Source organism: Notothenia rossii (genome assembly GCF_949606895.1).
Source record: "Notothenia rossii genome assembly, chromosome: 7".
In the NCBI taxonomy this organism is placed as follows: domain Eukaryota; kingdom Metazoa; phylum Chordata; class Actinopteri; order Perciformes; family Nototheniidae; genus Notothenia; species Notothenia rossii.
In genome coordinates, this window is record NC_136905.1 from 79,055,219 (window position 1) to 79,068,733 (window position 13,515).

A 13,515-nucleotide genomic window follows, 5' to 3' on the forward strand; every position below is an offset into this window, starting at 1 on the left:
AACCGAGAGTGGTACGAGAGACAGAACGAGACCAAGACAGACAGACAGAACGAGAGCAAGACAGACAGATATTACGAGAGCGAGACAGTTTGTCCCCGTACCACTGGTTGAAAACCACTGCTGTAGATCACTGCCGGTACGTGCGCTGGGAGCGCACCGTTTAAGTTTGAAAGTTGAAAAATGTGTGTGTCTGAAACGCTATGTGATACAGTACAGTTTACACAGCACAGTACATGTTCTGTAGCTAGCTACTATTGCACTGCGGCTTATAGTCCAGTGCGGCTTATATATGTACACATCATTCAATTTAGCTGCTGCGGCTTATATTCAGGTGCGCCTTATAGTCCGAAAATGACGGTATATATAAAAAATTAAATTAATTGCGATATTTGAGGTAATGATAATTTTTGCATCATAAGTCACTTTCATTTTTTTTATTGACTTTTTACTTACCGGTAATTATGTTTTATTTCGACATTTTGCCTACACCTTATTGTGTATCCTGTGATTTTGATATTACCATAGTCCAACTGTAATACAATGACAATACATTTTTTGGCCCTAAATATTTTAGATATAAAAAAAAAAAAACATTTAAAAGATTTTTTTTCTTTCCTCAACAGACACTTCCTCAAGAGAAACAGATCCACAGAACTGATCCCGAATTCCTTCACAACCTCTGACTCCAGTAGCCACCAGGAGTGGGTTTCTGATGAATGCCTTCCCCGGGAAAGATCCCAGAGTTGTTCTGGTAAACTCTTCTCAGGACAAAGTCAAGCCTGCCGGAGTAGAGTAGGTTCCTCTGAAAACCTCATGCTAACACCCAAAGAGGGGCCCCAAGCTCAGCGCTGCAGGGAACGACCAGAAAGGAAACCTCTTTTGCCAAATCGAGACCTGAATTTTAAGAACAGATCGGATCAACTCTCAACGTTTTCTCTTAAGTCGCCACTTGGAACTACAGTGCAGCCCAGCAGCAAAGAAAATATACAAGAACCCAAAACACGCAAAATGAGCTCTCAGACTGTCCCGTGCATGAATGCAGTAACTCAACCCCATGCCGGTAACAGCGGACTAGAAACCACCGAGAAGACTTTCTCTCACTCTGTGGGGCCCAGGTTAAAAACAGCTCTCTCCAAAGTTTTCAGAAAACCAGCATCAGGTGTGAATGGAGCACAAGGCCACAAACGTCCGAGGAGCATAGCGAGCAAGTTTCACTGGAGACAAAGAAAAGACAGGAGCCTTAAAGATGCGACGATGACCCGAAGCAAATGTGCCGTTAAAACTGCCGTCTCATGCGAGGAGCTTGATCGAAAAACTCAGTTTGAAGACATCAAAAGCAGGCGCTGGCATAGCACAGAGACTCTGACGAGCAAGACCAGCAGGTGGATAGAGACACAGCAGGGACTGATGCAATGGGAGGAAGAGCAAGAAGACAGAGATGAAGTGACGTCCGACTGTGAGAGCCTTTTCTCTCTCGACTCGCTGTCCTCTGCTTATGTGACGGCCCTCACAGAGCAGCTGAGACACGAGGAAGCAGCTCAGAGCGAACCAGAGAGTGAAGACAGTCAGATGTCTCGAGATTCATTAGCTGTGGACTGCAATGGGAAACACAAAACTGCAGAAAAACGTAGCACAACAGTAGTGCCAAAGTACTCATTTCTGACAGATTCATCCTGTTCAACTATGAGGCTAAATAAAAATGCAGAAGTCAGTTTGGATCGAGACGACCATCATACACCTCAGGTAATCCCAGCAGACACGTATTGGAGCCAGGAAGGCTCTTCAAAATCAAGACTGGGAGCAACGAGAAGGCCTCCTTCCGACAGCCCATTAGTAGCAGATTCCAGAGGCAGAGACAAAGTACACAAATTGATTGAGGACTTTGGGAACATGCAGACCACTTCCACTGTTAGCCCACGCTCCCTAAGCAGCTGCACTGTGAGGGAGACAGAAAACATGCTGGCCCTCACTGATGCCTGGTCCTCCACTGATGCAGCAGACAGTCCCAGGATTCTTCCAGATTCTCTGCCTTTCCAAAGTAAATTGATTTTTAAAGGTGAAGAGAGCAGTCCCAGTCCAACCAGCCTAAACCAGCGCGGATCTAGAAGCTGTAGCTCACCATCCACCAGCACTCAGGGTGTGAATGTAACGGTGCTAAAATATGGTCTTGAAGTTGCAATTAGCACATCAGAAACATTGGATTTGAAAGACTCGTGGATACTAACAACACCAGATGAAGCACTAGGATGTTATGAGAGGCAATCAGAGGAAGAAATATCCCAAATCGCAAAGTCACTCATAGATACTCCAGACTACAGGTGCATCAAAAGTCCAGCCACCTTATTAACCTTAAACCAAACCACTTGTTTGTCACCCTCTGAGATCCAGTACACCAAAAAACAAGCATCACAAGTAAATAAGGTATTTAACGATGTAGATGAGACGGTGTCCTCTGACCTTGAATCACGTGTGCCAGGTGGTCCTACCAACCGAGGTCAAATATTGAGCAATTTGTCGAACGCCGCAGATGCCTTCAAACCATCCATCGAAGTTAAGGCACTATGCAGTTTAGATGGTGCTGAAAAGCTGACAAATGTTCAGCAATACGAGTTTGGGAACACCAAATACTTGTCTTTTCCAAGGGACGCACTGTTGGATGAGGCTGGAACCAAAGTCACCGGGCAGCACATTTCACTACAGCAGGAACTCGTTAAATCTGCTTGTAAAAATTCCAGGAAGAGGAACAAAGACCAACAGGAGGCTTTCATCGGCAGTCTGAAAATTCCAAAAAGGAGCGACGGCGGAGAGCTCGTCACTTTCTGCTCCGCTCCAGTTGGCAGCCAGGATGATTCTTGGCCTGATGACAATAATAACACCAGTGACTCCAAAGGGGAACAGTCTGCCGCGGAAGCTGACAGCGCCGGATTTGATTATGTTTGTATTGATGGCTGCTTAATACAAGAGACAATGGCTTCAGAGGCGTCGCCAGTTTCTGATCCCATGAGCCGGAAACTTGGACGTATCTTTGAGGACTCTGAATGTCGTGACAAGAGTCCACAGAGAGGTAGCTCGGCGGGAGAGAGGGAAGTAGTTGAAAAGAAAGATGTATCAATACCAAAAAATACCAAAGGGGGGGAATCACAAATAGATAACCCCAGGAAACAAGAAAGTACAAAACACATATGCAAGTCAGATGCTATTTGTAGCGCCATTGACCTGAGAATCTCAGAAGTGGTCAAAGAACACATGAGATTGTCATTGATTGGCAGCGATGATGGCGGGAAGAGTAGAAGTCAAAACACGAAGGCCTTGTCATTCACTGCATGTCATGTTGGCTGTAATACTGATGGAAATAGATGGATAGAAAGAGAGACTAGAGATGAAGTGAGTGAGGAGGTGAAAGAAGGAACCATCCTCAACAGATGCCTTTCACTGGAAAGGATGGTGAGTGAAAACATGACGAACGAAAGTGGACAGCTTGCATCAGAACTGCCAGCTGAATTGAAGATTTGCCATGAGAGCAACAGGCTCAAATCGACTATAGGAACACAGAAGATCGACCATGCTCATATTTCGTCTGATGTGACGCCCAACAAGCCAGCCATGGATCCTTATGTTTTCCAAAAGTCCTCTTCCGATAACAGCATGCTATCAAATCTGGCAATGAATGGCCATGGAGGGTCTGAGCACTCTTGCAACCCGGCCGTGCAGCCAATTCGTTCGTCCTCAATGAGTAATTCCTCTATTCATTCTCAAGGAAGCAACACTGTGGAAAAAGATGCTTTGTGTCAAGAAATGAATAATTCAGCTAAACAAAGAGTACCATCCCAACTTAATCCGGTCATCGGCACTACATGCTTGAATCAAGTGGACACTCAGAGCTGTTATAGTGTAAATGATGTCCGTATGGGAGCTTCAATGACTGTTGAAGACAAACACAGTCGTTCGCACAAACAGAACTCGCAAGGGACCGTACAAGAACATTTTCCAAATAGTCCAGACTCATCTGAAGCCATTCAATTATTATCAGATGGTCGAAGTCAATTCAAACCTGACAAACGCAACAGCAGCCAGAACACATCCACTAATGAGCTTTCCTCTATGAAATGGTTGGCTGTTTCTCCTGGCTGTCATGGAGACGGTGAAACAGTCAACCCAACAGGAGTCAAACCACGTTTAACATCAGAGGACGAGATCAGCTGTCCACAGACTCATGCAAGTCACTTGTCTCACACTTGTGTGGTCAACATGAACCACAACAACACATTGCAAAATGTAAAACTATGCAAACAAGATATTGTAGCAAAAAATGACAAAGAGACAATAACACCAAAGATCTTCGCAGAATCGAAATGTGAAGTAAGAATTTCTGGTTCGATGCAGCCTCAACAAAATGTACCAAAGGGGGTTGCCATCCGAAGTAAAAGCTGCCATGGATCTTTTATGTCCAACCAGGTAGAGCCACCTGGTGATGAAAAAGATCATCCTGCTCTCGTGTCTAAAAAGGCCAAATCGAAGCGATTCAGAAAGACTAAGATCCAGACCTATCCCACTTCTTCCTCTGAGTCCTCTCCTAAATCGTCAGATGGGGATGATGAGGATGATAAATCTACCAGACAGCCTCACAGCCGGCTCTCCTCTAAATGGGTAAAGCTAGATAATGGAAAACAGGAAATCGATCAGAGTACAGGTGAAGATGCTGATTTCTCTACTGCTGTGTGTGTCAGCACATTTCAAATGCAGGTTGGTTTGGCTGGTACTCAGGGTAAAAGTGAAGTAAAAGCGAGTAGAGATTCCATCCAACAAAAACACTCTTTACCCCCTCAAGCAATGTCACCGAGGACAAATGCAGAACAAATGATCCCAAAGAAAAGTGACCCGCAGCAGGACTCCTCCATGCATTTTGCCTCCAGTGACATCAACCCTTTTGTTCACCAGTGGCAAGGCGGTGACTCGGACCAACACTGTTATAAGAACCCAGCTTTCGGAAGTGCTGCTGACCTCTCCTGTAAATCTCCACTTCTGAACAGCACTGAGAAACGTATCACCAGATGCTGCAGTGTGGAGAATGGATTGAACGGGCAGAACTCGCCTTTCTATTCCCATCTGAGCACTTACGCCACCAACAAGGGGCTCTCCAGTACGCTCAGCAGTATAGAAGATTACAAGGAACAGGAAAAGGAAACATCTCAGCTATCGCCCCGTCAACAAGCTCCCGCTGATATTCACAATCATCTAGCCAATCTTTCAGTGAGCGGCAGTTCTTCAAGTAACGATGTTCAAAATGGTTTTGGTAACAACTCCACTCAGGTGGATGAAATGATGGTTGTGTACTCGTCTGAGCAAGAGTCCCAGACAAGCAAAACACACGCCCACAGAAGAAGAACATGTGAGCACAGCACTCAAACCGAGCGTGGCCTTCAGACGGTAAATATTGTTCCAAAGAGAAGAGAGCGGCACAAAAGGAGTTACACTGATGTACCTGCAAAAACCAAAGATATTAAAGAATCTCCAACGTGGGCCAGTATGGAAAGCATGTCGGCTCACCTCTCAAAGCTGATCCACAGCACCTCCGACCTGCTGGGGGACGTCCAGGAAATGAGAACAGGCGAAGCCCTTAAGTCCAGTCTGCGGAGGAGTGTTAACGTGTCAAATATCAGCCTCTCTTACAGCGAGTCTAATGGCCACATACAGAGAGACTGCTCGAGTCAAACAGCCGTAGATATTGGGATCCAAACAGAGAGGTGTTCAGCAGCAGCAGCAGCAGCAGAGAGGGAAATCGCTGCTCATCAAACGCCAAGTGAAAGGTCCAACTCTCATGAAGTCAATGTCATTGTCAAAGTGATCGGTTCTGAGGTTTTCAGTGTTTCCCAAGACAGAAATGTGCACTGTGCTGTGAAGAGAACAGATGAAGAGATGAAGAGGACGCCTGACCTGAGCGTTAACACCTCTGCTGCAGCACAAAGGTCCGCCTCACGCTCAGAGAATGTCCCTCAGAAGACGGCTCCTTTAAAGTCTGCGGGTGAAAGTCAAAGACATGTAAGATCTGCTTCTTCTAGAGGCTCAAAGCAAAACACGCCCGAGGCAATCTGCCACAAAAGTGCTGCAATATCTGGGATCTCAAACAGATTATCGAAAAACGGCTTCCAAGGAAATCACAGTCCCTCTTTGAGAAATGACCCACTGCTTTCTATAAAGAAACAAGCAACATACACAGACCGGGCATCATCCCCCATACGCACTGTGGGAACAAGATTACATTTGATACCAAAGGGAAAGCAATCGGCACTAAATAAACACCCTAGTTCTGAGAAAGATAACCTTACTTTGTCTTCGAGCAAACAATCTGCTCGCGCAACTGTTTCACAAAATGGTCAAATGCGCAGACAGGATTGCGATGTTTCCTCTTGGAAATCAGAATCTGTATCACTAGAGAAGGTGAGTGGAATTAGCTGCTTAAGCCCTAAAGGCTCAGATAAGGGTTCTTTAAGCGTTATTTCATCACGGGGTAGATATTCAGGCACAGACAGGAGAGATGTGTCCTATGAAGACTCCAAATGGCAGATGAGATCTCAGCAGTGGAAGACTTCTGCGTTAACAAAAGACTCAGCAATGCCGAACAACATCTCTCCCATTTTAAGACCTACTGATATGCACAAACAAGCTCAAGCTACACATGGAAACACATCAAGAGCTGTAGAGGACCCTTTAGATATTTGCCATGATTCCTACAACCTATCACAGGTCAGTTACAGGACTGATGAAATTCGGGAGGATGATGCGTTGTCACTGGCACCCAGCGAGTGCAACACAGATATCCTAGTAAACATCAAACCGATCACCAGCCTGTCCACGTCTCATCCCCACCAGATAGCCCCAGAAGACCTGCCAATGCACAATAAGTTCACTAACTGGACCGGCATCAGCCTACGACAATCAAAACACTCCAACAAACCGGCCATGTGTCTTACCAAAGAGCACGAAAGGAGTAGAAACTGCGCTGAGTGGGGCGAGATGGAGAGCTTCGGCTCAAATGAAGAGTCCATGGTGCAGAGCGAGAGAAGGACGAGAGAGATAGAGAGGCTGAGACAGGAGAGGGAGCAGGTGATGGCGACGGTCAGCCTCAACATGAAGCAGACCCCGCTGACTGTGGAGCTGACGGAGGCAAAGCTGCACTACGGCCTGGGAGAGACAGACACGATGTTAAAGATGTTGTCCCCGAGGAACAGAGACGAGATGGAGCCACCAGCCTCTGAGAACACCAAACAGCAGCTGTATGAAAGGTATACTTCAAATACTCTTTATTTGGAAATAATGTCAATACTGATGTGATGATGACATTGCTTGAGTTTCTTCAAAAACTCTTTAAAAATAATCATGTTTATTTTTTTAATTTAACAAAATAGGTATCATGTCTTAAAAGCGGTTAAACAATGAAACTGATTTAGATTAGATGAGGAAATATCTGATCAATGTTAACAAGAATTCAAATCAGAACACAAATCAATGCTAGCTTTTAAAACCTGTTGTTGTTTCTACAAATCGTTGAACAGGTAGTGACATCTTAGTCCTCAACATGACATAAATGAAATGCACATTTTGGAAAAAGCTTCATCTATAATGTTTTTTACCTCAAAATGCATTCTTGTAGTTATTATATTTCTGTGAACCTCTCCTCTCAGACACCGCAGGAGTATTGAGGGTTTGAGGCAGGACAGGGAGGAACGTCTCCATATTTCCCGCAGAGCTCGCAGTCTGAGTCCCAGCAAACATCCTCGCTCCTCCCCACCAGAGGCCGTCTCCAGCAAGGTGTCTGCCGCCATGCCCAGTCAGCGCAAAGGGTCCCTGCTACAGAGGACTCTACCAGAGCCTCCAAAAGCAGAGGGCCAGTGTCCGTCTGACATTGAGCAGCTGTTGCGTGACTACGGCCGAGCCCGAGAGGAAGCCAGGACCGAGATTGCGAAGGCACGAGAACGACTGCGAGAAAGAACCGAGCAGGAGAAGAGGAGGCTTCAGCAGCAGGCCGTTTCTCAGGAAGCCAAGGTCAGTTTTTGTGTCTTTACACTGTCGTAACATTAGTGTTAATTTCGTCAGCTGTTTTTTAATTTAGTTTTAGTCTTAATCCTATGTTAAATTTCCCTTTTAGTTTTAGTCATATTTAGTCACCTTCATCCTGTTTTTATTTAGTCAAGTTTTAGTCTTATTTTAGTCAAAGAAAACTAATTATTTTAGTCTACTTTTTGTCAATGAAAACTGTTGAGTCTTTTTTTAGTCGTCAGATTATATAGAACATTTCAGTCAAACTAGTCTAGCCAAAACCAATAATTTGTCATTTTAGTCAAACTTATTTCAAAATAAGATTATATCTTGTTCTTATTTGATGGAAAACACAGGTTGAAGGATTAAGAATGCAGCTTTGCAGAGAGTATCAGGTCAGGTTTGTGGTGTTTTTACCAGCTGTGTTATGGCAACATTGCTTGCCTTCTGATAAAACAATGCATTCGCTTTTTTTCTGCGCCTCATTTTAGCGAAAACGGGCCCAAATATCACATCGTTTCTTTCTCCCAAGCAGTGGTTGCGTTAGACTTTTTCGTTGTCAGTCATTTTGACGGACAGGATCGTAACATTTCCATCATAATCCATTATTATCCGTCGAGTGCACAATTGATAAATCACTCGCGCTGACGGGGGGGGTATTCGGTTAACGCGAGTGCGACCACTGCTCCCAAGCCCTGTTGTTGCCATTTAGTTAGACCCGAGTCTTCCTGACAGTTCACAGTGTGCCGCTGGCCTGGTGTAATTCAAATGTACCGCCGCGTGCAGCACAGACACACAGCTTCTGCCCAGCCGCAGCACCGGAAATGGAACTGCTGGGAGAAAAACTGACTATCAGAGATGTAACGTTATCTTTCGTCTCCTCATTTTTCGTCAACGAAAGTAAAGAGAGATTTTGGCATAGTTTTTATTTAGTAAACTTCATTTTCGTCTCGTCACTTTTCGTCAACGATATTGCATGACGATTTCGTTACAGTTATTGTTTACTGCCGTCGGTGCCGTCTCGTCATCGTCTCGTTTTCATCATGGAAAAAAGGATCGTTGACGAACATATTTCGTCATAGTTCTTAGTCAACGAAATTAACACTGCGTAACATGTAGCTTTTTTGGCAGAAATAATCATGTTAATATGAGATTCTGCCCATTTGACAATAAATAAGGGAGGAAATAATTAAATATGAATGATTCAGTTTAATTTACGACACCACGGTATTTAAAAAATGTCACCGTCCCATCTCCCCTGTGTGTGGCAGGATGACTCGAGGCACCGGACCAGAGTCAGTAACAGCACCCTGTGCACCGGATCCAGCCTGAGCCTTTCCTCTGGACCAACGTCCGGGTACAACAGCGGCAACACCGCACAGCTGCTGCCCGGCAACAGGCCTCTTCTGACAGGACAGGTTGGTACACTTAAATCTTAAAGGGGACCTATTCTGCAAAATCCACTTCTTCATGTCTTTTCTACATCAACATGTGTCCCCTCTGTGTAAAGAGATTCTGGAAGTTTCAGGAAAAAAGATTCTCTCTCTTTTTGTTCTGATCCATTTATATAAAAACCTGTCTGATCAGATTTTGGCCACTTTATGATGTCATCACGATGTGTTGGCTTGTGTAACCATTAGCCAATCAGCAACCAAGGTAACCCCCCCCCCCCCCCCCCACCTTATCACCTGAATCTCCTCCTAGAGCACCATTGAGTTCTTTTTAACCAAATATCTCTCAGAGGGGCGTGGGGAGGGGCTCCTTATTTTCATCTAAAGTAACAGACAGAGAATCAGCACTTTGGAAACAGGGCTAAAACAGAGGGGATTATGGGTAATGCTGCAATGATCTGTTTGGTTTTTGGAGCCAAACACTTCAGAGACATGTTTTGTATATATCTGAGACCAGTAATGTGTTGATGAAAAACAGTATACTAGGGGACCTTTAAATCTCAAATACTTAGTCTTAACCCTAAAGTAACTGTTAAAGGGACATCTTGGATTGTTCTTACACTGCAAGTACCTTCTTTGAGGTTTTGTCGTCATTCTCTTTTTGAATGAGCTGCAGATAAATGTGACATTACTGATTTCCTTCAGATCACAGCGGTACAGGATGAAGGATTGAAGGTCAGGACACGTCCTCCTATATGTGGCCCTCAGAGTGTAAAGTCACAGAAGGCCTGGCTGTCTGCCCATGGTAAGGACTGGACTATGATCATAACACCCACTTTCACTATTCACTCTTCCCCTCTTGATTCACAAAGACTTTGGAGTTCCTTTCCAAAGTATTTATCCCCCGTCTGTGACTAGTGCATCACTAAACACTGTACATTCTCTGTATTGAACTTCCATGTTAACATCCACGTCTTTTCTAGATGTCCGTCTTGAGCCTCCTGTCAGCGGGTTTGATCCCCTCATGACTTCATCTCCATCCACCACAACTACACGCCAACGCACCGCTTCTTTTGGCTCCTCCTCTTCCATATCCTCAACCTATCAAGACATCAAATCCAGTCTCCTCGGTCGAGCTCTGGCTGAGGTGACACAGATTTACATTTAAATGACTTCTTTGTGCTTTTGATTTCACTGTAATTGGTTCATCTTTATAACGGTTGCCCCTTTTTTTGACTACTCTCTCAGATGTTTGCCTCAGGTTGAATTGTAAATGTGTTTCTCGACAGGTGCGACTAGCTTCCTCTGGAGATTTGAGCAACCTGCTTATGGGCAAGGCCACGGCAGGCTGGAGGTATGATCAGTCATTCTCTTTGATAGACTCATCTGCCTTTTGAGTCAGATTCAGAATCCCCTTACTTTTCTAAATGTACAATGTAGGCTAGGATTTTAGTTGATGATACAGCGCAGTGAAACAAAACAAGAACGTTTAAAGGTTTATTTAAAGAAAGTTTAGTACATTAATTATATATAATAAAGAATGATAAGAGTGCTATGTTAAGCTGGTTACTTTTGGGCCTCATGTTAACCCTTATGTTGTGTTAAAATTATATATTAACTACGCTCTAGTTTTTGTATCGGAGCAAGACTTCATGATATCCTCCACAACACCTATATAAACACTGCCAAGTCTGAAGGTCTCAAAAAAAAAAGTGTATAATTTGGTGTTCGGGTCTGGGGAGACCCAGCAGAAATGTTGTGGGTGACTCATCTTTGACTTTAGACACCCCTCCCCCACCCTTCATGCACTGTAACAATAATTGTTCGCATCATGCACCTGGTCTCCCATCCCTCTGCCCCCCTCCCCCCACGGGAACTCGACCTTTCTCAAAGAATATGTACACTAACACTTGAACACACACATGCACGTGTGCAATATGTGGTGTAATGTGTTTGGGGCCATAACGTTACATTACAACAGGATTGTACGGTTATGAATGGATTATAAGTTAGTTATGATGTAGTTAAAACAATATTGGATCATAGTCATTTTTTTTTTGTGTTTTGGACTGAGGTAATTCATGGGTCAAAATTGACCCGCGAACACCATGAACGGTAACAGCTTTGGAACACAACACAAGGGTTAAGAAAGCCATTGCAGAGGCTGTGTGGTGGATGGTGGGGAAGAGTAAATGCCTTTGAAGAAAATAAGTCAAGGACTTTCTCTCTATCGAGAATAATCAGCTGCAAAGTCGAGGAATTATGAAAGATCTCAAATCACAAACATCATTCATTTTCAAGTGTTTTTACTCCGTGTTTATATAGGCACCAGGGAGAAGAACGAGGGGTCCAGGCTTTCTACAAGCCCTCCACCAGCCCGTCTGTGCACAGTTTCCTGGGGGCCGGGGAGCTGGACAGACCCCTGCTCAATCTGTGGAAGATAATCCGCCAGCTGTCGAGGAGCCACATGTTCCATCAGTCCGTGCGCTCTGTGTGGACTCGACCACTAGATGACAGCACTCAGCTGGGTGAGTCTGCTCTGTCAAAGTCCACCCATGGTACAGTACGGGTAGAGCAATGTATCCGAGCAAATTAAGTCAAGAGCTGCACTTAAAGGTAGGGTAGGTAAGAATGGAGAAACCAGCTTGAGTGCGCTAGAATTTGAAAGTACGCAGCCGAAAAAAATCTGCCCCCTCCTTCAGACTTCCTTACAGAGCCCCTCCTCCAACACACACGAACGCGCACATGACCAATGAGGGCGTGAGATAAGTTTGTGCACAGATGGAAGGCTGACAGGCAGGTAGGCCATCCAGTTATTCTAGCCGGGCCGACTCAGATGATTGGTCGTGCTTTTTACAGCGCCACGCCTTCCACAAATGAGATATTTTTTATGTATTCATTGTCAAAGCATTTAATGTATTCATTGCTATCGGGATGTTAAGAGCGTTCCATGGAATATAACAAAGTCTTTCTGAAGTGAATTACCTACCCTACCTTAAGTGCACATTTAGAGTAGATGTACTTTACCTCATTATCTTTGTGTTATGCCACTTTTAAATGTCTATTCCGCTACAACTCTGCAGGACTTACGCCACATTTGTCTGACAAATATAGTAACTAACTTCTTTATAAATTAAGATTGAACAAAAACATACAGTATTTTAAGGGATTATTAATCTAAATGATTGAATAAGCCACATCTCATCCATCTACAAAAGTAACATTCTGCTTAAACGTTAATTGATCATTGTAATAGTCAATTATATCATATATATACATATGTACAGTAGTTTTTTCACTTTAAGAACATTTTGCTCATTTATACTCATACTGTTCCCTAGGTAACAATATGTCTCAGTGCCGTTTATTTGCACAGTAGAAATTAGGGATGTAACGATATATCGAATATCGCGGTAAATACATGTCTCAATACCGTCGTGAGACTGACAAAATCTACCGTGATTTAAAACAAAAAAAATGTAATAATTTTTTTTTTAAACCTTTATTCAACCAGATGGTCCCATTGAGATCATCACATGGCCAAAGCATATCTCTCTGTGCCAGCAACATCAGTACCAAGCAAGAGAGTTTTTCCACAGCATTGTTAGCATATTGTAAACGCCCAAACATCCCAGCTTCTACCTGGAAATGTGGACATGCTCATATTCCTAAAAGATAACCTTGATGATGCTGAGTGAGTGAGTTAGAGTTGAGTTACTTGAAAAACTAAAGTGAAACTTGATTTATTTTATTGCAGGGTCTGATTATTATATTGTTGACACTTTAAAATACTACTATCCTACTAAAATGCTGTACAAATCAGATTTATTATTTAATTTAAAAAAAATAAAAAAATTCACATTTATTTTCTTTATTTTTCAATTTCGCGATAAATATCGTACCGTGAACTTTTTATCGCGATATTATCGTACCCTGAATTCTTGGTATCGTTACATCCCTAGTAGAAATACTACCTTTACTGAGTTCATATATCTGACCACTCCTCCCCTGGTTAGTACATCGTTGCTTAAATGTGAGATGTTAATAATGTTGTGAGTAAATGTCTTACATCCCAGTAGATTTGTAT

General features: G+C 43.6%; 1 protein-coding gene across 1 annotated transcript in view; it reads left to right on the forward strand.

The window, feature by feature from the left end:
• Nucleotides 1–13,515, forward strand: part of stard9 (StAR-related lipid transfer (START) domain containing 9) — a 56,860-nt gene that overhangs the window by 37,023 nt on the left and 6,322 nt on the right. The window contains exons 22-28 of the mRNA XM_079693598.1: nt 624–7,283; nt 7,683–8,043; nt 9,309–9,455; nt 10,134–10,233; nt 10,412–10,575; nt 10,718–10,782; nt 11,754–11,956. Coding sequence (XP_079549724.1) covers nt 624–7,283; nt 7,683–8,043; nt 9,309–9,455; nt 10,134–10,233; nt 10,412–10,575; nt 10,718–10,782; nt 11,754–11,956 — 7,700 coding nt within the window. The remainder of the gene's footprint in view (nt 1–623; nt 7,284–7,682; nt 8,044–9,308; nt 9,456–10,133; nt 10,234–10,411; nt 10,576–10,717; nt 10,783–11,753; nt 11,957–13,515) is intronic.